Consider the following 24101-nt stretch of genomic DNA (forward strand, 5'->3'; position numbering starts at 1 on the left):
CACCTGGACAGGCGGGTGATCTGGTTTCCAAAAAAATCTCAGAGATGGGTGGCCTTGAATTTACCAGGTCAAGCCTCCAGTCAGTCTAGGGCTGTCCCAATATTCTTTTGTGCATGAGTGCCCCCAGTGGCCTTGCTTCAGTTTTTCAGATTCAGAAAAAGATCAACCTCTGAGCTGATCAGATGTGGAGATGTTAATTCATGCTAAAAAGTAGTAACAGTGGCTAACATTTACATGGTGCTGTTTTAAGTGCTTTACATGAATTATTGCATTTAATCTTTATGACAGCCCTACACAGCAGCCCTCATTTTACAAATGAGGAAACAGACACTAAGAGATTGATGAATTTCCCAAGGTCGCAGAGTACATCAGTGGGAATCCAAGTAATCTGATTCTAGAGCCTGCATTTTTATCCGAGGATAGACATCCCTAACACAAGAGAATGTGTGTGTGTGTGTGTGTGTGTGTGTGTGTATGTGTGTATGTATGTGTATCAATACCAATTCAGTCATGTAAAATGAGGATTAGGTATTTGCATCAGGGAGGGTATTCTCTCCATGTAGAATGTTATATGGAAAACCAAATTATCAAAAATTGCCTAATGAACAGGAGCATGGGATTAGAATGAGGGAGTTGATTGTAAATGACTGGAATTTTAAATGGCGTCAGGCTCTGATAAAGTGATATGTCCATCTTCATAATGTATCTGCCAAGCAGTTACTTGCATCGACCTTACAGAATATCCCCTCTCCTGGGCAGTGCTTACATGGGCACTGGTCACATTTGTCTCTCTACCTTTCCTTCTTCATCATTTCTATTGCTAATCAGCCCTCCTTTCTGATAGGTACATTTCTTTTCATTGCATGTTAATATCTTTAAATTTAGTTAGTCATCTTTTACTTGGTCATGTGTATCTGACTTCCTCATCTTATTCATCTTATTTTGATTTTATGGTTGAACTTTCTGAGGTGATACTGTTCTGAGGAGATATTATTTCTAGTGTCTTTTTTGAGGTGTTTGGGTCCATTGCTTGACTGCTGATGCCATGTACCAACCCAGATAGCTGTCGTTGGATGACCTTTGCAAAAGCCGTTTCAGCAGATTATTATTACTCTTGGCAAAGAACAACCTTCCTCTAGTGTAAAATAGCTTTATATTTATTTTCTTTTGCCTTTTTTTTTTTTTTTTGAGTAGGCTCCACACCCAGTGTGGAGCCCAGTGCGGGGCTTGAACTCATAACCCAGAGACCAAGATCTGAGATGAGATGGAGTCATACACTTAACCAACTAAGCCACCCAGGCACCCCATGCTTTGCTTTGTTTTTAATGTGAGTTCATCGCTTAACATTACTACTTCCAATGAAGTTTTAAATTTAAACTTCCAAGGAGTGTTTAAAATTATGTTTTATGTAAGCAAACAAAAATGGAAGTGAATAATGCATTTATGTAAGAAATTCATACATACTTTGGCTGTATATACATATCGTACCAAACATACACTTAAAAAAAATATTATAGATATCCAAGTGTGAAAAGCAACATTTGACCAAATCTTAGACTAAAGTTAATATCCTTATCGTGGATTAAATTTCTGGAATATGTGAATAAATCTGAAATATCCCTCAAGTTATTATAATTTATTATTAGAAATTTTAGTGGTCTATTTTTAAAAATAGGACATTCCAGTGAAATAATAATTTCTCAACAATAATTTCAGCTTTCATAAATCATACCCACATTTTTGAGTGGTAAATAACCAAAGCAAGTCCCAAGGAGTGTTTAAAGGGAATCCTAAGTTAATTATCATTAAAATTATAAAACCATGTAAAAATCATTAACAGTGTATTTATAAAAGTGATAGAACAAAAGAACCTAGATTTAGAACTCGTGATACTCAATTTTTTACATATATTGCTATTTATAATTCACGTACTTTAATTCATTTGATTCATGTAGACAGAACAGATATCAATATCTTCACTTTATAGTTGAGGAAACAGATTTAGAGGGTAAATAACTAATTACCACAGTCTGCGTCTCATAGCATTTGATATCATACTCTTTCCTTTGCCACCGTTGCCTCATGATGGTAGTAAATCTGACACCAGATGCTGGATTGGGGTATTGGATCCATAAAAGGGTTTGGGTTTTTTTCTTTCTTTCTTTCTTTCTTTTTTTAAGATTTTATTTATTTGACAGAGACACAGAGAGAGAGGGAACACAAGCAGGGGGAGTGGGAGAGGGAGAAGCAGGCTTCCCGCCGAGCAGGGAGCCTGTTGCAGGGCTCAGTCCCAGGACCCTGCGATCATGACCTGAGCTGAAGGCAGACGCTTAAAAACTGAGCCACCCAGGCACCCCAGGGTTTTTTTTTTTTCTTTTAGATATTACTTGATCCCAGGCAATTTCAGCCTACTTTATTATAAATTCATCTTATATGACAGTTTTTCTAAGTCCTAAAACATTAAAAATTGAATGTATAAAGAATACTAATTTCACATATTTTTAAAAGAGTATGAAATCAGTTAAATCTAGCTACGTCTGCACATTATGGAAAACAAGAATTCTTCTATTGTATATGGGTTTTAACCTATTGAGAATTTATTGAAGATGCATAGAGATCAAAAGAGTCAACATTTTTGCTTGAATTTTTCTTGATGACTGGCAGTTGACAATAAAATATTAGATCACTGGTTCTTGTGTGTGGGGTTTGAGTTCTTTACAAAGGCTACTCTTTGGCTCATAAAGGAGCTTGTGGGTTGATTTCTTTTCTACATCCTTGGCATACATAGGAGTCTATTTTAAAATTATGTTTTATGTAAGCAAACAAAAATGGAAGTGAATAATGCATTTATGTAAGAAATTCATACATACTTTGGCTGTATATACATATCGTACCAAACATACACTTAAAAAAAATATTATAGATATCCAAGTGTGAAAACCAACATTTGACCAAATCTTAGACTAAAGTTAATATCCTCATCATGGATTAAATTTCTGGAATATGTGAATAAATCTGAAATATCCCTCAAGTTATTATAATTTATTATTAGAAATCTTAGTGGTCTATTTTTAAAAATAGGACATTCCAGTGAAATAATAATTTCTCAACACTGCTTATTGCTAAATTACTGCTATAATTGCTACAGTGCACATTATAGGTACTGAATAGAGGGTCACTTTCAACTGAGATTAGTGGAACACAAGATAGTTGGGGGAGCTTTTTTTTCCTCTAACATTTTCCTTTATAATTTTTTTTTAAATATCTGGAGGAAAGATGATTGATTACGTTACACATAACTTTAGAGTCTTTTTTCTCATGAAATTTGGAGGTAGCAAAGCTAACGTTCTGTTTTTAATTCGTCCACAAAAGATGTGAATTCTCAAATACGATTTTTTCTTGAAAGATTCATGAGATTAAATAATTAAAAATATTCTTTAGAAGTTATTCTGTTCAGTGTTATGAATGTTAGAGTGCCAAATGAATAAAGTAAGAATCATGACATAATTTCTATTTTTCTGTTTTGTATTTTTTTTTTTTTTAAGATTTTATTTATTTGACAGAGCAAGAGAGCACAAGCAGGGGGAGCAGTAGAAGGACAGGGAGAAACAGGCTCCCTGCCAAGCAGGGAGCCCTGTGCGGGGCTCGATCCCAAGACCCTGGGATCATGACCTGAGCCGAAGGCAGATGCTTAACCATCTTAGCCACCGAGGTGCCCCTGTTTTGTATTTTTCATTTAAATTTTTGTAATCATTTGTCAGCTCAAACAGTGTATAATATTCTTCTTAAAATCAATAGCTAAATTACTCTCTCAATATTATTACTCCGGTTTTCTACTTGGCTATTTGAGGATTGTTAGTTGTTTTTTTTTTTAAGATTTTATTTATTTGACAGAGAGAGACACAGTGAGAGAGGGAACACAAGCAGGGGGAGTGGGAGAGGGAGAAGCAGGCTCCCTGCTGAGAGGGAGCCCGATGCGGGGCTCGATCCCAGGACCCTGAGATCATGACCTGAGCCGAAGGCAGACGCTTAACCAACTGAGCCACCCAGGCACGCCTAGTTTCTTTTGTACATAAAATGGTTTTCATAATCATTGCACATTTTTCTCTTACATTAATGTACATTTGTACTTCATCTAATTGATAAAATTTCAATATATAAAGCACACAGGGAAATTCTTGTTGTAAGTTATACCTAAAATACTGTCTTAATCTGAAAATGGATATTCAGATACTAATAGTAAATCCAGATGACATGCCTTTTTAAATATATATGACCTGTTACACTGATTAGATATAAAATAGTAACTAACCTAAGGATCATGTAATTTCCAGTCATGTCATACTCAGGGATGCAGAAATGACTTGAAGCAGGCCAAGGCCGAATGGAGAAACATGCTTTAGCTGGATACTGAGGCCAAAGCCTAATTTTGGCATGTCTTTTAAAACACTCCCCGAAACCTGGAGCCCTGGTACCTCAGATCGTAGGTAATATGATAGCAAGTAATTTGGCATATTGGAAACTTTTAACAGACCAAGTGGGATTTTTTGTTTTTGTTTTTTTTTAAAGATTTTGTTTATTTATTTGAGAGAGAGAGAATGAGAGCATGAGAGGGAAGAGGGTCAGAGGGAGAAGCAGACTCCCCGCTGAGCAGGGAGCCCGATGTGGGACTCGATCCCGGGACTCCAGGATCATGACCTGAGCCGAAGGCAGTCGCTTAACCAACTGAGCCACCCAGGCGCCCCCAAGTGGGATTTTTTGAATATTACTGGGTCGTAGGCAATTTTACCCAGTTCACTATACATTCATCCAACAAAACTTTTTCAACTTTTGTTCTGATGTCATGACACCTAGAAGATTATTTTCTAGCTTTCAAATTCTGTTTACTATTTGCTGAGATTTGTTTCTATTGAGTTTCTAGTTTCTCCAGCCTGTACTGGAGAGCCTAAGTCAAGAGGATAAATTGAAAGGGAATGAAAGTAAATGAATTTTAGCTTAGTGAGATAATGAAGATAGTAAGTGAAATATAAAAAATAATTTTAAAAATGTAGTCTCAAAAAAACCTATGGCAAGCTAATACACAATGTTGTTTTATTCCCGTAATATTCTGTCTCTGCTTACGGCATAAAGGATGTTTGAGGAGTAATATGATTTTCTTTCATGATGTCAAACATACAAGCTCAAGGATATATTTAAAAATTCTTCATTTCCCTAGATTAATATACAGCAATGCCTTTTCCATCTGGCACTGGGCAGGGAATTTAGCTGGATATTGGTGCTGGATATTGGTGCTTAGCTCCCTTTTGTTTTTATTGAACGGCAAACCTTAGTGATAACATAACAGTTTTCATTACTTGCAGCATTCCTCCCTTTTCTTTGCCTCTTCTGACTTTGATGTGGAGGCTTTCATCCTACGAAACCTGTTAACCTAAACTGCCCAATAGATAGTTTATTAGCAGAAACTAATTTTATTATAAATTTTTTCAAAGGATCTCTTTGTAAATAAAATATGTGGCATACTTTCCCCTCTTACTAACTAGACAATTACTGATTTATCTTTTTCTTAATTACTTTGGATCATCATGAATATCTATTGTCACCATAATCACTATGAACCCTAGGTATTATACTCCATCTTGTTTTTTCCTGTGTCCAGGAGACTTTGGAAATATGGGAGGCTTTCACGCAGACTGATTAAGCTAAGTATTGCTTAATGATAGGCTAAAGGAGAAAAAGCCTCAGGAACGGACTCCAGATTTGGTCTACCACAGTTTCGTTCCTGCTTTTACTTGTTTGAAATAATTTTTCATTGTTATTCTCTGAAGGAAATTAAATTTCCCCCTGGAATCCATGCTTTTGGGATTTGTAACCTTCCCCAATTTCTATGAAAGTATCTGTCATCTTCCATACCCATTCTATTAAAATGCATGTATTTCAGGTAAATCACAAGAGAAAAGGAAACCAGTTGAGGGCTATCTATTATGAACAGTGCTAAGTAATTATCCAACTTTATCTCACTTAATCCTTAAACAACTTTGTGATGGTAGATTGATTGATCCTATCTGTAGATAAGGAAACTGAATATTAGGGGGCAAGATAATTGGTTTAAGTTAGTAGAGGTAATATATGACTGGGAAGCAGAATCTGAACCCAGATCTTTCTGGCTCGAAAAGCTTTTGTTCTTCTACCTTACTATGATGCCTCTTTAAGTAATCTGTTTAACATGCCACAAGTTTGGTTATTGTTCTTGTTTAACATTACGGCTTTAATTTACAGGTTCAGGTGAGTTCACTTTGCCAGAATCCTGGGTCCTCATTAAATAAGGTGTTTGTTTGATTTTGGTTTGGGTCTTCTTTAACTTTAGGTGAAAATTGCTATTCTGGCAGCCAACTACTTCATTAGTATTTGACTCTCTTTTCTGGATATTGGTGCTTAGCTCCCTTTTGTTTTTATTGAACGGCAAACCTTAGTGATAACATAACAGTTTTCATTACTTGCAGCATTCCTCCCTTTTCTTTGCCTCTTCTGACTTTGATGTGGAGGCTTTCATCCTACGAAACCTGTTAACCTAAACTGCACCACTTTTTTTTCCCCAAGCCACATAAGTGATTTTTTTTAATAGAATTAAACAGTACTTCTCATCAGAAACCCTGGAGGCCAGAAAGCAGTGGGATAATACATATTTCTAAAAATTTTTTATTGAAGTACAGTTGACATACAATGTTAGATTAGTGTACAACATAGTGATTCAACAATTCTATACATTACTCAGTGCTCATCACAATAAGTGCAGTCACCATCTGTCACCATAGAATGTTATTATACATTATTGACGATATGCTCTATGCTGTACTTTTTTATTTCCCCCTGGAATCCATGCTTTTGGGATTTGTAACCTTCCCCAATTTCTATGAAAGTATCTGTCATCTTCCATACCCATTCTATTAAAATGCATGTATTTCAGGTAAATCACAAGAGAAAAGGAAACCAGTTGAGGGCTATCTATTATGAACAGTGCTAAGTAATTATCCAACTTTATCTCACTTAATCCTTAAACAACTTTGTGATGGTAGATTGATTGATCCTATCTGTAGATAAGGAAACTGAATATTAGGGGGCAAGATGATCGACTTATTTATTTTATAACTGGAAGTATAAGTTGTACTTTTTAATCCCCTTCACTTATTTTGCCCTTTCATTTAACCCCCTCCACTCTAGCACTTACCAGTTTTTTCTCCGTATTTATGAATCTGTTTCTGTTTTTTTGTTTGCTTGCTTGTTTTATTTTTTAGATTCTGCATGTAAGTGAAATCATATGGTATTTGTTTTTGTCTGACTTATTTCACTTAGCATAATGCCCTCTATGCCCATCCCTGTTAACACAAGTGGCAAGATCTTATTCTCTTTTTAGGGCTGATTAATATTCCACTGTGTGTGTGTGTGTGTGTGTGTGTGTGTGTGTGTGTATCTCACATAATATTCCACTGTGTGTATATATATATATATATATCTCTCACATATATTATGTGTAATATTCCAGTGTGTGTGTGTACACATATATCACATATCACATATACACACACATATATATATCAGTATATATCACATTTTTTTATTCATCTAGTGATGGACACGTAGGTTGCTTCCACATCTTGTCTATTTTAAATAATGTTGCAATAAACATAGGGGTGCATATATCTTTTCAAATTTTTCTTTTCTTTTTTTTTAAAGATTTTATTTATTTATTTGAGAGAGAGAGAGAGAGAGAGCACACCAGAGGGGGGAGGGTCAGAGGGAGAAGCAGACTCCCTGCCGAGCAGGGAGCCCAATGTGGGACTCGATCCCGGGACTCCAGGATCATGACCTGAGCCGAAGGCAGTTAGTCAACCAACTGAGCCACCCAGGGACCCTCTTTTCAAATTTTTCTTTGAGTAAATACCCAGTAGTGGAATTACTGGATTGTATTTCTGTATTCAGTTTTTTTGAGGGCCCTACATACTCTTTTCCACAGTGGATGCACCAATTTACATTCCAACTAAACCACTACTAATTTATCAACTTGTCTGGGACCCTGAAATGAACAGGGAAACCCATTTTCCAGCTCTACGTGATTTGATTCTTTTTACTTTCTAAAAAAATCTATACAATAAAAATTTTTGACTAATTTCCTTTGAGCCCCTAAAAAAATACTGTTTAGTAAAAAGAAAACCTTATAGCACCTTATAACTCCAAGTGCCATATTTCAGTCCAACTAATCTAGCCTGGTGGCTGCCATTTCCTTACATACATTAAAATAACTTCTGTGGGGGGCACCTGGGTGCCTCAGTCGGTTAAGCATCTGCCTTTGGCTCTGGTCATGATCCTGGGGTCTGGGATGGAGCCCCACGTCGGGCTCTCTGCTCATTGGGGAACCTGCTTCTCCCTCTCCTCCTGCCTGCCACTCTGCCTACTTGTGCTCTCCTTCTCTGTCTCTCTTTCTCTGTCAAATAAAATCTTTTAAAAAATAAAATAACTTCTGTGGAATTGAAGTAACTCATATTTACTTTTGCATGTGAGAAATGCAACTTTTAGACCTTAACAGTTTCTCAGTATCATCTCTTAAAATACCACTTAAAGGTGTGTTGATGAAGTTTCTTTTTCTCAACATTTTATTATGAAAAGTTACAAATATGCAAAGATGTTGAAAGAAGTTTACAGTAAACAGCCCCATATCCTACCCACCAGTTGGTGAACTTCTTAATCTTCTTTAATTAGCTGCTATTAAGTGGTTTGGCTATTTGCAGTTTCCTCCTAACACCGAATGTGTGTAGCTATTATAGCAACATGGTGAAGAATTAGGGTCTGGAAATCAGACTGAGTTTGGGCTCTAGCTCTGTCATCTACTAGCAGAATCAGTTAAGCTCTTTGTTCCCTTGCTTTACCTGTTTAATGAGGATAACATATTTCATAGGTAACATGAAAATGAAGTGAACTGATTGAACATGTCTGCAGCATAGTAATTATTCAGTAATTGTTAACTATCATATTGTTTTGTTTTTTTTTACCATAAATTTGATTTAAGATGTTCTTGTACTTCAGAAATACTGTTACTTGGGGCACCTGGGTGGCTCAGTTGGTTAAGCGACTGCCTTTGGCTCAGGTCATGATCCTGGAGTCCCGGATCGAGTCCCACATCGGGCTCCCTGCTGAGCAGGGAGTCTGCTTCTCCCTCTGACCCAACCCCCTCTCATGCGCACTCTCTCTCTCTCTCAAATAAATAAATAAAATCTTAAAAAAAAAAAAGAAATACTGTTACTTGATCATAAACACATTTGCTGGAATTGAAGATAACCTTAAATGGTGAAAGAATTAGATAATAAAAAGTGTGGACTAAAAATTGCTGAGAATTATATTTTATTTTATTTTTTGTTTTTTTTAAAGATTTTATTTATTTATTTATTTGACAGATAGAAAGCGAGAGAGGGAACACAAGCAAGGGGAGTGGGAGAGGGAGAAGCAGGCTTCCTGCCGAGCAGGGAGCCCGATGTGGTACTCAATCCCAGGACCCTGGGATCATGACCTGAGCCGAAGGCAGACACTTAACGACTGAGCCACCCAGGCGCCCCTGAGAATTATAAAATATTTGTTAAAGTCACATATCCATAATCCTCTTGAGGGCCCCCAGCTTTTTATAGATTCTGTTCCAGGCAGTATTTTGGCCTTCATGGGGAAAATAACAAAGTTAACTTACCCATTTTTAGAAAAGGAACAGCTAAAATGGAATTATTTGCGTTTTTTATTTGTTATTTAGATTTGAGAGATTGATTGCAGGACTACTAAGACAAACTGGCACTCTAGTGAATGATGAATGTTAGTACTTTCTTTAAAGAATAGCCATTAGGGGCGACTGCCTTCAGCTCGGGTCATGATCCTGGAGTCCCAGGATCGAGTCCCTCATGGAGCTCCCTGCTCAGCAGGGAGTCCCTCTGACCCTCCTGCCTCTCATGTGCTCTCTCTCTCTCTCTCTCTCTCTCTCAAATAAATAAATAAATAATCTTAAAAAAAAAAGAATAGCCATTAGTTTTATTTATGTTCTCTTTTGTTTTCTGTATTTTGTTGATTTCTGTCCTTATATTTATTATTTCCATTCTTCTCCTGGGTTTACCCATTTCTAAGTTCTTTAGTTGAACATATAGCTCATTTGTTTTTAATCTTTTTATTTCCTGAAAAATGTGTTTAAATAAAAGCATAGATCTCCTAAGGACTCCTTTTCTTTGTTTAGGTCTTTTAATTAATAACTTCATGGTGTACTCTGCACCAAATTTACACTGGGAGGTTCACCAGGAAGTTACATTGCTTGAATTTAGATGTTTCATTATTATGTTACTGATATATTCAATACCTCCATCAGATCATTATAATGCCTGCTTTGAACGTTTTGAGGCTGAAATGATGGGGATTATGTGCTCCTGTGTTTTGAAGATTAACACATTATTCATTCATATCCTTACTACTTTTAAGAAAAATGTTGACCCTATTCAAAAGAATGACCTCAGGAATAAGGAGGTGACATTTAAAAGGTATAAATCATGGGAATGTTTGTAATATTCATGGAGGATTGCCTGAACGATAATAATCTACTAATTTCTCAATATTAGTAGTTTTCAGCCTTTTTTTTTTTTTTTTTTTTTTTTGCCTCAACACGGTTGTAGAAAAAACATTCCCATCTGTGATAAAGTGTGTGTCTTTGAGTGAGGAGTGTCAAGTTATCAGGTTCTCCAAATATGTTCCATTCTTCTTTTGGATTTTTGCTTGGTTATTGCAGTGGCGTCCTAACTGCTTTCCTGTGTCTGTTTTATTTCCCCTTTAGGTCTGCTTTTTACTCTCAAAGTTATCTTTCAGAATGGAGATATATCGCTTCCTTTCCTGGAAACACTTAAGTGCTTTCTCATTAATGTTAGAATAAACCCCAAACATGGTCAAAGCTCTGCATGATCTAGAACCACCCATCACTCTAGCATAATTTTAAACCAGCTTTCCCTTTGTCTTTATAATACAGTGACGTTGGCATTGTCTCAGTTTCTGTCTCAGTTCTTCTACACAGAAGTTTTGCTATCCTATTATCTCTGCCTGCCACAGGTCCCTCCAGAACCTTTTATCTCTTAGGCTGGAACTTCTTACCTTAGTTCATTCATGACTTCCTCAGGGAAAGCCTTCCAGACTTCTCTGACAGATGACTTTCTCCTGTTGGGTGCTCTCATAGCTCTGTTTACCTCCCACATTTACTTGTATGATTGTTACTTTATATGTATTTATGTGATTCTTTCATTGGTGTCTATCTCCCCCATCACTAGATTAAAAACTTCTTGAGAGAAGAAACCATGTCTGTCTTGTTTATCATTGTATGCCCACTGAGAAGGTGGTGAATAAATACATGTTAAATGAATGAATGCCTCCCCTTTCTTTTTGGGGAGGACAGAAAATTCTAATATACATAGAGTTTTTGAGAATCTCTGCTCTAGGTGTTGTAGATTTCATCCCCAGATTAAATCAATATCAGAGGATGCCTGGCTGGCTGGCTCAGTTGGTTGAGGGTGTGACTCTTGGTCTTGGGGTTGTAAGTTCGAGCCCCACGCTGGGTGAAGAGATTACTTAAAAAAATAGAATCCTTCTAGAGGGGAGGGGGGTGGGGGGATGGGTTAGCCTGGTGATGGGTATTAAAGAGGGCACATTCTGCGTGGAGCACTGGGGGTTATGCACAAACAATCATGGAACACTACATCAAAAACTAATGATGTAATGTATGGTGATTAACATAACAATAAAAAATTTTTAAAAATCACAGAGGGGAGGGGGTGGGGGGATGGGTTAGCCGGTGATGGGTATTAAAGAGAGCACGTACTGAATGGAGCACTGGGTGTTATACGCAAACAATGAATCATGGAACACTACATCGAAAACTAATGATGTAATGTATGGTGATTAACATAACATAATAAAAAATTATTAAAAAAACAGAATCCTAAAAATAAATCAGAACATCGGACAATTGCATATTTGGACAATATTACTTTATTTCCTTATAAAATTGCTTTTTCACAATTGGATTTTGGCAGCAAGCCCTTGGTTCAAATTGGGGCATGCTTTAGGTGATAAACTATTGCACTGGTTGTATGGACACTATTGAAGGTAGTGTCCATTGTGACAAGTACTGACCATTGTATTAGATAATATTGTCTTTATGAGGACTCGGGGGAGAAATTTCTTTCTGATCTCACTACTAGAAAAAACTATGCCTCTCTTGAGCAACTGGTCTGTTTTTGTCTTGGAAGTACTGTTGTCTTATACCTAATCCTTGTTTCCTGAAGCCAAATTTGCAGCTCACATATAAAAATTAGGGATCTCTGGCATACTCCTGTGTAAATCAATCTTAGTCTTAGTTTCACTTTAATCTTTAGAATTTTAACATATTTTATATATTGATCAATAAAAGCTCTATAAATAGCGTTCAAGGAATAATAAAATTCACCCCAGATTTTTTCTTGAAGCTAAATTAATCCGCTTGCTGGGTAAGAAGTGAGTTTACTCTGTCGCTCCGTGCTGAAAGTGAAAAAGATAGGAAAATAAAAGGTTTATTATATATTAGGAATTCTAGGTTTTATGTTCTGATTGGGTCATTTGGGAACTAGAAATTCTTTTTGATTTTGTTCTGTCACAAAAGCGTAGAGGTTGCTTTATAAAGAGGTCTGAGGTGGGATATGAAAGTGTTAGGTTCAGAAATACAAGATCAGCACTTTTGTTTTTTTCTTTTTAGATCAGCACTTTTATATGCATATGCTGGGAACTTGGTGGAGTTTTATTTTAACAGTACTGCCTTAGTCCTACCCTTATAGAACAGCATGGTACATATTCACTGCTGTATGGGTTATGATCTTTGTAGGAATTGTGATCAAAGGCCTTAGTATTTAGCCTGACTGAATATCAGAGTACTTTTGTTTTCCTTCTGTTACAAAATGAATATTTGTACCATCTGATGAAATAACAGCTGTGCAGAAGCATATATGACTCTGGAGCCCAGGCATTGGAAGACTGTGAGACAAGTAAGAATAGCCATGACTAAATTATAAGAAGAGACTAGAATGCACTTTAGAATGATGACCAAAGTAAGGGAATCTTACTTCTAAGTCCACTTTTTTAAAGATTTTACTTATTTGAGAGAGAAAGAGCGAGCAAGAGAGCATGAGCGGGAGGGAGGTGCAGAGGGAGAGAGACAAGCAAGGACCCTGGGATCACGACCTGAGCCAAAGGCAGAGGCTTAACGGACTGACCCACCCAGGCGCCCCCTGAGTCCCCTTTTGATAGCCAAGTTGTCTTTTATTTGAATATAGATCGGCCAACTTTCCCTGTGATATTACTTCATGGGCAGCAGGAAATATTAGCAGTAATTCATATTTTTTTCTTGGCTTGCCAGCAAGAAATCTAGGGCTTATGCTATTATCCACAATCGCTTAGATCAGTGACTTTAGTTTGTTGTAACTCTGGGGCTTTGCAGTATTATCTTTTCAATCAATGTTAATAATATCCAAATTTTGGATAACATTTTCAAGTTATGTGACCTCTGTAGTTGAAAATAGAGTCCTAATGATTCTAGCATAAAGAGAGTATCTGTTTTTTTTCTCCAGGGAAATCAGTGTCCCTTCAGACACTCCCACAGAAGCATAGTCTCCTGAAGGACAAGGGAAGGAAATATCTAATATTGTCTAATTATTATATATTTTTTTAAAGATTTTATTTATTTATTTGAGAGAGAGAGAATGAGAGATAGAGAGCACGAGAGGGAAGAGGGTCAGAGGGAGGAGCAGACTCCCTGCCGAGCAGGGAGCCCGATGTGGGACTCGATCCCGGGACTCCAGGATCATGACCTGAGCCGAAGGCAGTCGCTTAACCAACTGAGCCACCCAGGCGCCCTAATTATTATATTTTTATATATAGTTGTTATCTGTATATGCAAGTTAGGTTTTGATGAGGCAAATATGAATAAGCATGTTGTTGATTCCGGAAATAAAGATTAGAAGGGTCACATATTTAAAAACAGAAGTAGAATTACTTGTAAAAAAAGTGAGTGAGAAAGAGATTCTTAGTTATCTCTGGGATACAGATAACTTTCATAGAGTTAAGCAAAATTTGGAAAGGTTGCCATAAGACTGTGGAGGATGTTAGGCTAATTAGAATTTATAATTTTGCCCATAAATTTGTACCAAGTCTCATTCTTGAAGGAATTTGTATTTGAGTTGAGGCTTTCACAAATTCTAAGGTTGGCTCAAGGAGTGAAACTTGGCTATAGCTCTAGATAGTCAAAAAGGGATAAGCTGAATTTCTTCAAACCAAATACGTTCCAGAGGGTGTAAGAATTTATTGGATAAAGAATGAAGATAAAAACACCTTGAAAGTTGTAGATACCTGTCAGATTTTACCACTGGTAATTTGTAAAGAGAAACTTTTGCTGAAACAAGTAAGATGAGCCATCTAGCATGTAAATGTTCAAGGTCCAGTTTGGGGATAAACATAAAATCATAAAAACTCATGTCAGGTAGCTCTGCCATGGCTGATATGACCAGACAGTGTTTTCCTTGAGAAGAAATAACTAGTTTGGGAGGTATAAGGTAGGGAGTTATGTCAGGTCTTTATCAAGAGGATCATACGTAAGCTATATAGGTTGAGGGAAAATATCAGAGTAGGCATGGGCAAGCATAGACCCAAGCAAGTTTTCCATTAAGGATGCTGACAAATTCAGCCAGTAAAATTCAGTTTATTACTTACATAGACAACAAATGTAGGATCACCATTGTGTTAGCTCCTTGTGTCCATTGTCTCACTAGGTAACACTGAAACCAAAGAGGCCAGACAATCACAGGCAACATGAGTGGTCAGGTACCCTGTGGCTGAGGAACAGTGGCCATACAAGGAGAATATATGGAGGTGGGTTAAAAATAGCTTTGTTAGCAGCACCTCCCAAGACTGCCTGTATTTCTGTATTCTGGAGGACCGTTCTGCTGGGGCTCAGGTCAGCCTGCGGTTGAGCCTTGCCTGTGTGAGCTGGGTGGAGACATGTAAGGTTGCCAGTGCCTCAGTTCAGAGCAGTTCTTCTACATTATCCATGGTAAAGGAGAAATGACAGGGTGAATTAGAACAAAAGCATGAAAAGAAAAGTGTTACAAGCAATAGTTTCAAGTATCTAGAAATTTGTGTTCTGTTGATCTTAGGATAAGCAGCCTATTTCTATAGAGTTGTCTGCTTCTGGAATGTAAAGACATCCTTGACATCCTGACAGTCACTTGGTGCCTTCTGAGAAATGTCTTTTTTCTGGTGATCATGTCATCTTTTCCCATGACGCTTGTATTTATGAGTAAGAGCTTTGTAATATCATTTATCAGGAGTACTTGTATAGTCTTTTATTGAGGCTTTTGTATTTCTTCCAGAAGACTCAGTTTCTGATCTATAGCTTGTAACAGGAGCCTTTAGGCAAGCATAAAGAAAAAGCAGAAACTACCTATGGAGGTAAGACCGAATGGTTCAGGTTAAGTTGTTTTTTTGTTGTTTTTTTTTTTAAAGATTTTATTTATTTATTTGAGAGAGAGAGAATGAGAGATAGCACGAGAGGGAAGAGGGTCAGAGGGAGAAGCAGACTCCCTGCTGAGCAGGGAGCCCGATGCGGGACTCGATCCCAGGACTCCAGGATCATGACCTGAGCCGAAGGCAGTCGCTTAACCGACTGAGCCACCCAGGCACCCAGGTTAAGTTGTTTTAATAGCAACAATATCAGAATGGGGAAAAGTAGAGTCCTTTATGAAGCAAATCAGTTTATAAGGATTTAGTGAAATATACCTCAGAATAAGAACATATCATGAACAGTGAGGGCATTGAGCCATTTCAGAGTTTTTAATTAATACTACGGTATGTTATGATTTTCTCCAGTTGTCTGCAATGTAGATACTTAAACCTAGTAAAGTTGCCTGGGTGGCTCAGTTGGTTAAGCGACTGCCTTCAGCTCAGGTCATGATCCTGGAGTCCCGGGATCGAGTCCCGCATCGGGCTCCCTGCTCAGCAGGGAGTCTGCTTCTCCCTCTGACCCTCTTCCCTCTCGTGCTCTCTCTCTATCTCATTCTCTCTCTCAAATAAATAAAATCTATAAAAAAAAATAAACCTAGAGATAAAATCTTTTAAAACTTTATTTTTTTAAAATAACAGCTTTATTGAAATAAAATTCACCTTTTTCAAGTATACAACTCATTGGTTTTTAGAATATTCAGAGTTGTGCAATCACCACTCTCTAATTTTAGAGCTTTTTTTTTTAGAACATTTTCATCACTCCAAAAAGAAAAACCCCATGACCATTGACAGTCAATCCTCATTTCTCCCTCTGACCTACCTGGCAATCCCTAATCTACTTTCTGTCTCTATGGATTTGCCTAAGAGATAAATTCTTTTAGAAATAACAGTTGTTTACATGTCCATAAACATGAATATGCCTCTTCCTCAAAAGGATATAATCACTCTATTATTTTACATTAATGAAAAGTCATCCATATAGAATTGAACTGAGAGCTTCTCTTTTTGATTTATTAAATTTAAAAATGTGTTTTGGGTTTAGTAAACAAAAACAGCTTTCATAATGGTGTTGAGCTAATTCAAAATCTAGAGAATGCTAAGCACTCTTAATTATATTATTTCTTCTGTTTTTTATTTTTCACAGAGCTAGACTAGTATCTGATACATTAGTAGGTGCTCAATCAAGATAGCTTTATTTTGTTTTGGTGACAGAACTGGCATTAGAAGCTAGCTGTCCTCCCTGGAAGTCTCCTCTTCCATCATGCCATACATGCTTTCCATTTGTGCCCAAAGCTGATTTTGTAAAGCTAACCCTTTTTCTATCCTATTTCTTGTAACCATACACAAATTTAAATTCACAAGTTTAAATTTGTTGTGTGAACGCTAAAATGGTAAATAGTCTAAGGGAGAAGAAAGAAAAGTAAAATACCTTTCATTTCTTTTTGTCTAATGACAAATATAAACACCCCATATTTCACAGTTAAAGAATTTATGTTAAGTAGGACATAAATTCATAGGCAGCATTTTTAGCTTGAATACTTAGGTTAAATAGCTCCAGTCAAAATGTTAAGTATGAATTAGTGATTTTAAGATATAAAAAGATTTATGCTTCAAGGAGCTCAAGTTGGAAGAGAAGGGTGGTAAAGGATGAATACCCATAGGTTTTTTTGGTGCTGTTTAAATTTTGTTATGATGTAAGTATAGGCAGTAAAGTACACAATTTGTAAATGTACAACTTGATGAATTTTTTACACATAAGTATGTATATATAACGATCACCACACAGATCAATATACAAAATATTTCAACACCCCAGAAGGTTCCTTAGTACCCCTTTTTTGTCAGTTACAACCCTCCGAGAGGTAATCACTATTTTGACTTCTGTCACAATAGGTTAGTTTTGCCTCTTCTTGAAATACATATAAATGGAATCAAATAATACTCTCTTGTGTCTAGCTTCTTTTACTCATAATTGTGTCTATAAGATTCATCCATATTGTGTGTAGCAGTGGCTAATTTTTTTTTGCTTTATAGTATTTCATTATATAAATAAAGCATAGTTTATCCATTCACCTGTTGATGGTGATTTGGGTTAACAGTTTTTTACTGTTGTGACTAAAGTTGCAAAGAACATTCTTGTGCTTATCTTTTGGTGAATATATGCACTCATTTTTCTTGGAACTTCAGGTTTTATAGTGTTACAAAAGTTCAGAACGTTTTTGTTAAAACAGCCAGAATGCCAACCCTGCCTCACAAAAAATTTTTAAGTCTGCCTAAATGGATATATAGCTCTTTGATTTTATAATAGAAATTGGGGGAAGATAACATTGACTTCACTGCCAATTTTGGGTGGTATCATGTGCCTGTTCTATAATGCAAGAGTTATGAATATTATACGTTCGTTCATTCAGTGAACAGTAGGGAACCATCCTAGGGGTTAGAGATGCAGCTATGAAAGACACAATCACATCCTACTTTCCCCAACCAACATGTTCCAGTTATTTGAACATAATGCATGGAGTGTAGTGATAAAGAAAGGAGAATTATTAGGAGAGTACTTAGGGTGAAGCATCTCTCCTAAACCTGGGTAGTCAGTGGAAGCATCTCAGAGGAAATGACATCTGAACTGGGTCCAATAGAACAAAATGGAATTAGCCAGGTGAAGGAAGTGGAGGGTGGGTGTTGAGAGGAGCGGACAATGAGAGTTTTGTTTTGTTTTTTTTTTAAAGATTTTACTTATTTTTGACAGAGAGTGCACAAGCAGGGGAAGCAGCAGGCAGAGGGAGAGGGAGAGGGAGGAGCAGGCTCCCTGCTCAGCAGGGAGCCGGATGCAGGGCTCGGTCCCAGGACCCTGGAACCATGACCCCAGCCGAAGGCAGACGCTTAACCATCTGAGCCACCCAGGCGCCCGGACAATGAGAGTCTTTAAGGCAATGTTTAAAGCTTGGAGATGTGAGAAATTGAAAGTAGCTGGGAAGCAGGGACTCAGTCAGTTATAAAGGGCCTTTTGGTAATATCACAGAGTTCTGATATCATCCTCAGGTCAGAAAGGAGTCACTGGTACTGTCCTTTTATTATGGAAAACTTCAAACACCTACACATCCCACAATTTGAGCAATTACCAACTCATGACCAATCTTGTTGATACCACTTCCTTCTTCCCCCAGTGGATAGTTCTGAAGCAAATTTGAGACATCACATCACCGTTGAAGATTTTGAGCAGGAGAGTGACATGATCAGTTTTGCATTTTAGAAATCACATATCCCTAGTAACTTTATCTTTATAATGCACACACCATAGTTTGGTTGCTTCTCATTTGCTTCCAGTCATACAGACATTTGTCTTTCTGTACTATTTATAGCAGCTTGCATTTTTTTCAAACTGTATGGAAACATGATTAAACACTAAACTTATTTTATATACTTATCTTCTTATGTAGATAGATCATTGTTTAATTTGGTGTTAAAATACTATTAATATTTTGGCTTCTAAGGTCATAAACAGTATAAAAGTTTGTTTCTAGTTTGGTCTCCATTATAGCAAACATATTAGTATTTGGAAAGTGGAATTCAATTTATGATTTTACTATGAATATTTTTTACAAATTTACAAAACATCCTGGGAATGTTTAATTTATGATTCTTCTGTAGCTCAGGTTTTGCTCTTTATCTACCTATTGAAATCTGTTTTCTTATTGAAGATTACTTTGATGGTGAGAATTAATATAGATTACTTTTATTTTAAAGCTAATTATCGTTGTTTACATGACACTAAGTTAAAAATTCCTTCCTGTAGTAAGAATGTTTACTTACTAAAATGTTTTAGTTTAACTTTTTTTTAAAAGGTGATTCAGTAGAAGGCAACTGCTGTAATACCATGGAATAACACTGCATTCATGCATACATTCATTCATTTGGTGAGAGTCAGTAATCTTAATCCAAATCAGAGGTTGGCAAATTTTTGCTGCTAAGATTGGTTCTTACATTTTTGAAGGATTGTTCCCCAAAAAGGGAGAAGAATTTGCAACAGAAACCGTATGTGGCCTGTAAATATACTACCTGGCCCTTTACAGGAGAAGTTTGCCATCCCTGATCTAAATGAATATAACTTAAATTCTTGGCATGTGCTTTTTTTTCTTTTGGAAATGTTTTTATAAGACTCATTTTTGAATAACATTTGAAAATAAAAATGTCATTGTTTTCTACAGAGAAGATGGTGAATTAGAAGATGGTGAAATAGATGATGCAGGACTTGAAGAAACACAAGAACAGGAAGCAAAAGAGGATGAAAAACAGAAAAATGAAAAAGCCTATAGAAAATCAAGGAAAAAACACAAGAAAGAAAGAGAGAAGAAAAAATCCAAAAGGAGAAAACGTGAAAAACATAAGGTTAGTTAGAATCTACTTTGAATTCTTTTAGTAAATTTGTATGAAATATAAAATACTGAAAATTAGAAAGTATAAATTATTGCTTATTTTATTATAAAATTTATTGTTTAGAGGGGTGCCTTGGTGTCTCAATCGGTTAAGTGTGTGACTGGATTTCAGCTCAGGTCACGATCTTGGGGCGTGAGATTGAGCCCTGTGTCAGACTCCTCACTGAGCATGGAGCCTGCTTAAGATTCTCTCTCTCCCTCTGCCCTTCCACCCTGGGTGGCTCAGTCTGTTAATCTACAATTTGTTGATTAGATATTTTTATTTATGTGATTAATAAATTTCTGAACATAAAAATTATATGAATTATCTCAAAGATTTAAAAATTAATCAAGATAACTTTTAATGCAAGTTAAAATAAATCTTTTTTTTAAATTGTATTTATTTATTTGTCAGAGAGAGAGCACAAGCAGGGGGAGCTGTAGGCAGAGGGAGAAGCAGGCTCCTGGCTGAGCAAGGACCCTGATGCAGGACTCGATTCCCGAGCCCTGATATCATGACCTGAGCCGAAGGCAGACGTTTAACTGACTGAGCCATCCGGGCATCCCTAAAATAAATCTTTTTAACTAATGGAATTATATGCAAGAATGATAACAGGTTAAGGAAAGTTTTATTCTCTCTGATATAGATTAGCAGCATTGGCATTGTCTATTTATTCATTCATATGTATTTTCATGTGCTTGCTATGGAAATCTCTGTGCTCTATGCTAGGGTTATAGTAATGAGTGAAACAGTCTCTAACAGAGATTACATTGAAATGGGAAAGAGAAGGCAATAAACAAATGAAAAACAAATGTCATCAAGAAAAAAGAGTAGGGTGCTGCATAGAGAATAATGTAGTTTGGGATAGGGAAGAAGGGACATCTCTCTGACAGAACTCAGGGAAAAGTTGGCATCTATGGTGGGGTAGTTTTTGAAACTCCCTGAAACTCCCCTGTAAAAATAGAGCAATAAGGATAGCAAAATCAAAAACTCATTGGCAACATCTACCAAAAAATGAAGTAACAAGTTATTCCCACAAACCTTAAAAACACAAAGGGATAAGGCCAAACCACAGACAGCACCAGGACCTGTATAGGATCAGCAGCTGTGCATACTTAGGCAGAGGAAAGGTAATGGGACTTCCAGAAAACAAATTGCCAACAGGTACTCCTCTCAAATAAAGGAGTCCTCACTCCATTTGGAAAGACCATGGACCAAACTGAGAACAGCAGCAGAAAGTGAGAGGGGACTTTACTAGTTTCAATTCACATGTGAATGTAAGGTGACCACATGAATTTGGATTGTGCTTGAATGGTCTGGGCCTGATGAACTCCTGATACTAATCAACCAAATCCCTCTTCTCAGACAGAGTCCAACACTGAGAATATAACTGCTATCATTAGAATCTAAACTGAGGGGCACCTGGGTGGCTCAGTCGTTAAGCGTCTGCCTTCGGCTCAGGTCAGGATCCCAGGGTCCTGAGATCGAGCCCCACATCGGGCTCCCTTCTCGGTGGGAAGCCTGCTTCTCCCTCTCCCACTCCCGCTGCTTGTGTTCCTGCTCTCGTTGTCTCTGTCTCTGTCAAATAAATAAATAAAATCTTTAAAAAAAAAATCTAAACTGAGAGGACAAGCATAGTAGTGCTGGGTAAGGAAAGAAATCGATTTAAAAATGAGGGAAGGGAGCAAGCGAAGCATATTTGAGAAGATACATGACCATATTTATTAATACTTCATGCAAACAATGGAAGAAATAATCCTAGAAAACAAGATAGGACCATGATCACATTCCACGTAAGTTATTATTAAAAAAAAAAAAAAAAGAGGGGCACCTGGGTGGCTCAGTCAGATAAGCATCTCCCTTTGGCTTGGGTCATGATCTCCAGGTCTTAGGATCAAGCCCTGAGCAGACTCCCTGCTCAGCAGGGAGCCTGCTTCTCCCTCTCCCTCTGCCCCTCCAGCCTGTTTGTGCTCTCTCTTGCTCTATCTCAAAGAAATAAAAAAAATCTTCAAAAAAAAATTTTTTAAAGAGAGAATAATATTATTCCAGAAGAGAAATAATTCCCACAAAACATATAAAATATCTAACCTAATATTTCAAAATGATAAAAAATTTTAAGAAAGTAATATAAGCTATGATCAAACAGCATAAATATAGTTTTGTAGGAAATATCCTTTGGTCATCTAGCCAAAAAGACCAAGTCCCTTATTTTATATAAAAATTTTTGATATAGATATTTTATGCCAGAAGATAATGGAATGACATATTTTTTTAAAGATTTGATTTGAGAGAGAGAGAGTAGAGCAAGAGAGAGAGCACAGGTTGGGGGAGGAGCAGAGGGAGAGGGAGAAGCAGACTCTCCCACTGAGCAGGGAGCCCTACATGGGGCTTGATCCCAGGACCCTGGGATCATGGCCTGAGCCAAGGGCAGATGCTTAACAGACTGAGCCACCCAGGTGCCCCTGGAATGACATATTTAAATAAGATGTGGGCCAAGAATTTTATATCCAGCTAAATACTGACCTTCTGATATAAAGTTGTCAAAAATATATATATGACAGAACTCAGGAAGTATTGTTATCATGAGCCTTCCTGTAGACTCTACCAGAGAACAAGTTTAGATAACCAAAATGACTAGTTGAGAGAGAGGCATCTATATACACATACATACTTCCTTGTAAAACTAAGACTAAATGATGGACATAAGAGGAGAGTGTATTATGTATCTGAACATTACAACTATAAAAAATACCAGGAAAAAAAAATACCAGGAAAAGCAGGAGAGTATATGGCAAGCAGGATAAGCTTACTGATTGCCTTATAGTTATTAACTCAGAGTAAAAGGATGTTGCTTCGCCTTGTTATCCTGGGAATGAAAAAGAAAGAAGAGGTTACTGCTGAACTTCAGTATTGGTCCTGTTAGTAAAGAAATAGTATGCAAAGAAGGGACAGGGACCAAGGTTATTGGAAAAAGGTTGTACGAAAGAAATAATGGAGGGACACCTGGGTGGCTCAGTTGGTTAAGCATCTGACTCTTTTTTTTAAAGATTTTATTTATTTGTCAGAGAGAGACTGAGCAAGCAGGGGGAGGGGCAGGCAGAGGAAGAAGCAGGCTTCCTGCCCTGCTGAGCAAGGCCCCCAGTGTGGGACTCAATCCCAGGACCCTGGGATCATAACCTAAGCTGAAGGCAGATGTTTAATTGACTGAGCCACGCAGGCATCCCGAGTGTCCAACTCTTGATCTCAGCTCAGGTCTTGATCTCAGGGTCGTGAGTTCAAACCCCGTGTTGGGTTCCACTCTGGGAATGGAGTCTATTTATAAATAGATAGAAAGATACATATATACATACATAAATGCAAACCTTTCTAAATAACAAAAGGTATACTTCCCAACAATGCAAAATCCAGCTCTAAGCTGTGTATAATAGAAAGATTTAAAAAATGGGTAAAGCTATGCAGGCAAGTGCAAAGAAAGAAAAGGCAGAAGTCATAATGTTGTGGGGCACCTGGGTGGCTCAGATGGTTAAGCATCTGCCTTCGGCTCAGGTCATGATCTTGGGGACATGGGATTGAGCCCTCCGTCGGGCTCCCTGCTCAGCGGGGAGTCTACTTATCCCTCTCCCTCTGCCCTTACCCCCTGCTCATGCTCTCTTTCTGTCTCTCTCTCTCTCTCAAACAAATAAATAAAATCTTTAAAAAAAAAGTCATAATGTTGATATCTGAAAAAGTCAATATTAGGTCAAAATGGCATTGAAAGAAACAAGGATATTTTATGATGTTAAAGGCTATAATTCACAATGAAGTATAAATTATTACTATTTTATATCCCCCAAAACAGCAGCTTTTGTAAAGCAAGAACTATAGGAACTGCAAGAAGAAATAGGAATACACTAATAACAGGAGATATACCAATATGCCTCTCTTAACCCAAAGAGATCAATCAAGTGGATGAAAAGGTGGTTAGGATATTAAAGAGAGATTATGTAGTGAGCTCTGAATCCTGAAAATACATCTTTCCCTTATCTTTACGGCCATACAGTAGGCCTTATAAGCTCTAATTACTTTGATAGAGTGGAAGAGCAATGTCAAACTACAAT

The 24101-nt window shown here is 37.1% G+C and overlaps 1 protein-coding gene across 2 annotated transcripts in view; it reads left to right on the plus strand.

The window, feature by feature from the left end:
- ZC3H6 (zinc finger CCCH-type containing 6) overlaps positions 1 to 24101 on the plus strand; it is a 66163-nt gene that overhangs the window by 7357 nt on the left and 34705 nt on the right. For both annotated transcript variants that reach the window (XM_027621413.1, XM_027621414.1), the window contains exon 2: positions 19797 to 19977. In XM_027621413.1, coding sequence (XP_027477214.1) covers positions 19797 to 19977 — 181 coding nt within the window. The remainder of the gene's footprint in view (positions 1 to 19796; positions 19978 to 24101) is intronic.

This window comes from Zalophus californianus, chromosome 8 (genome assembly GCF_009762305.2).
Source record: "Zalophus californianus isolate mZalCal1 chromosome 8, mZalCal1.pri.v2, whole genome shotgun sequence".
NCBI lineage: Eukaryota > Metazoa > Chordata > Mammalia > Carnivora > Otariidae > Zalophus > Zalophus californianus.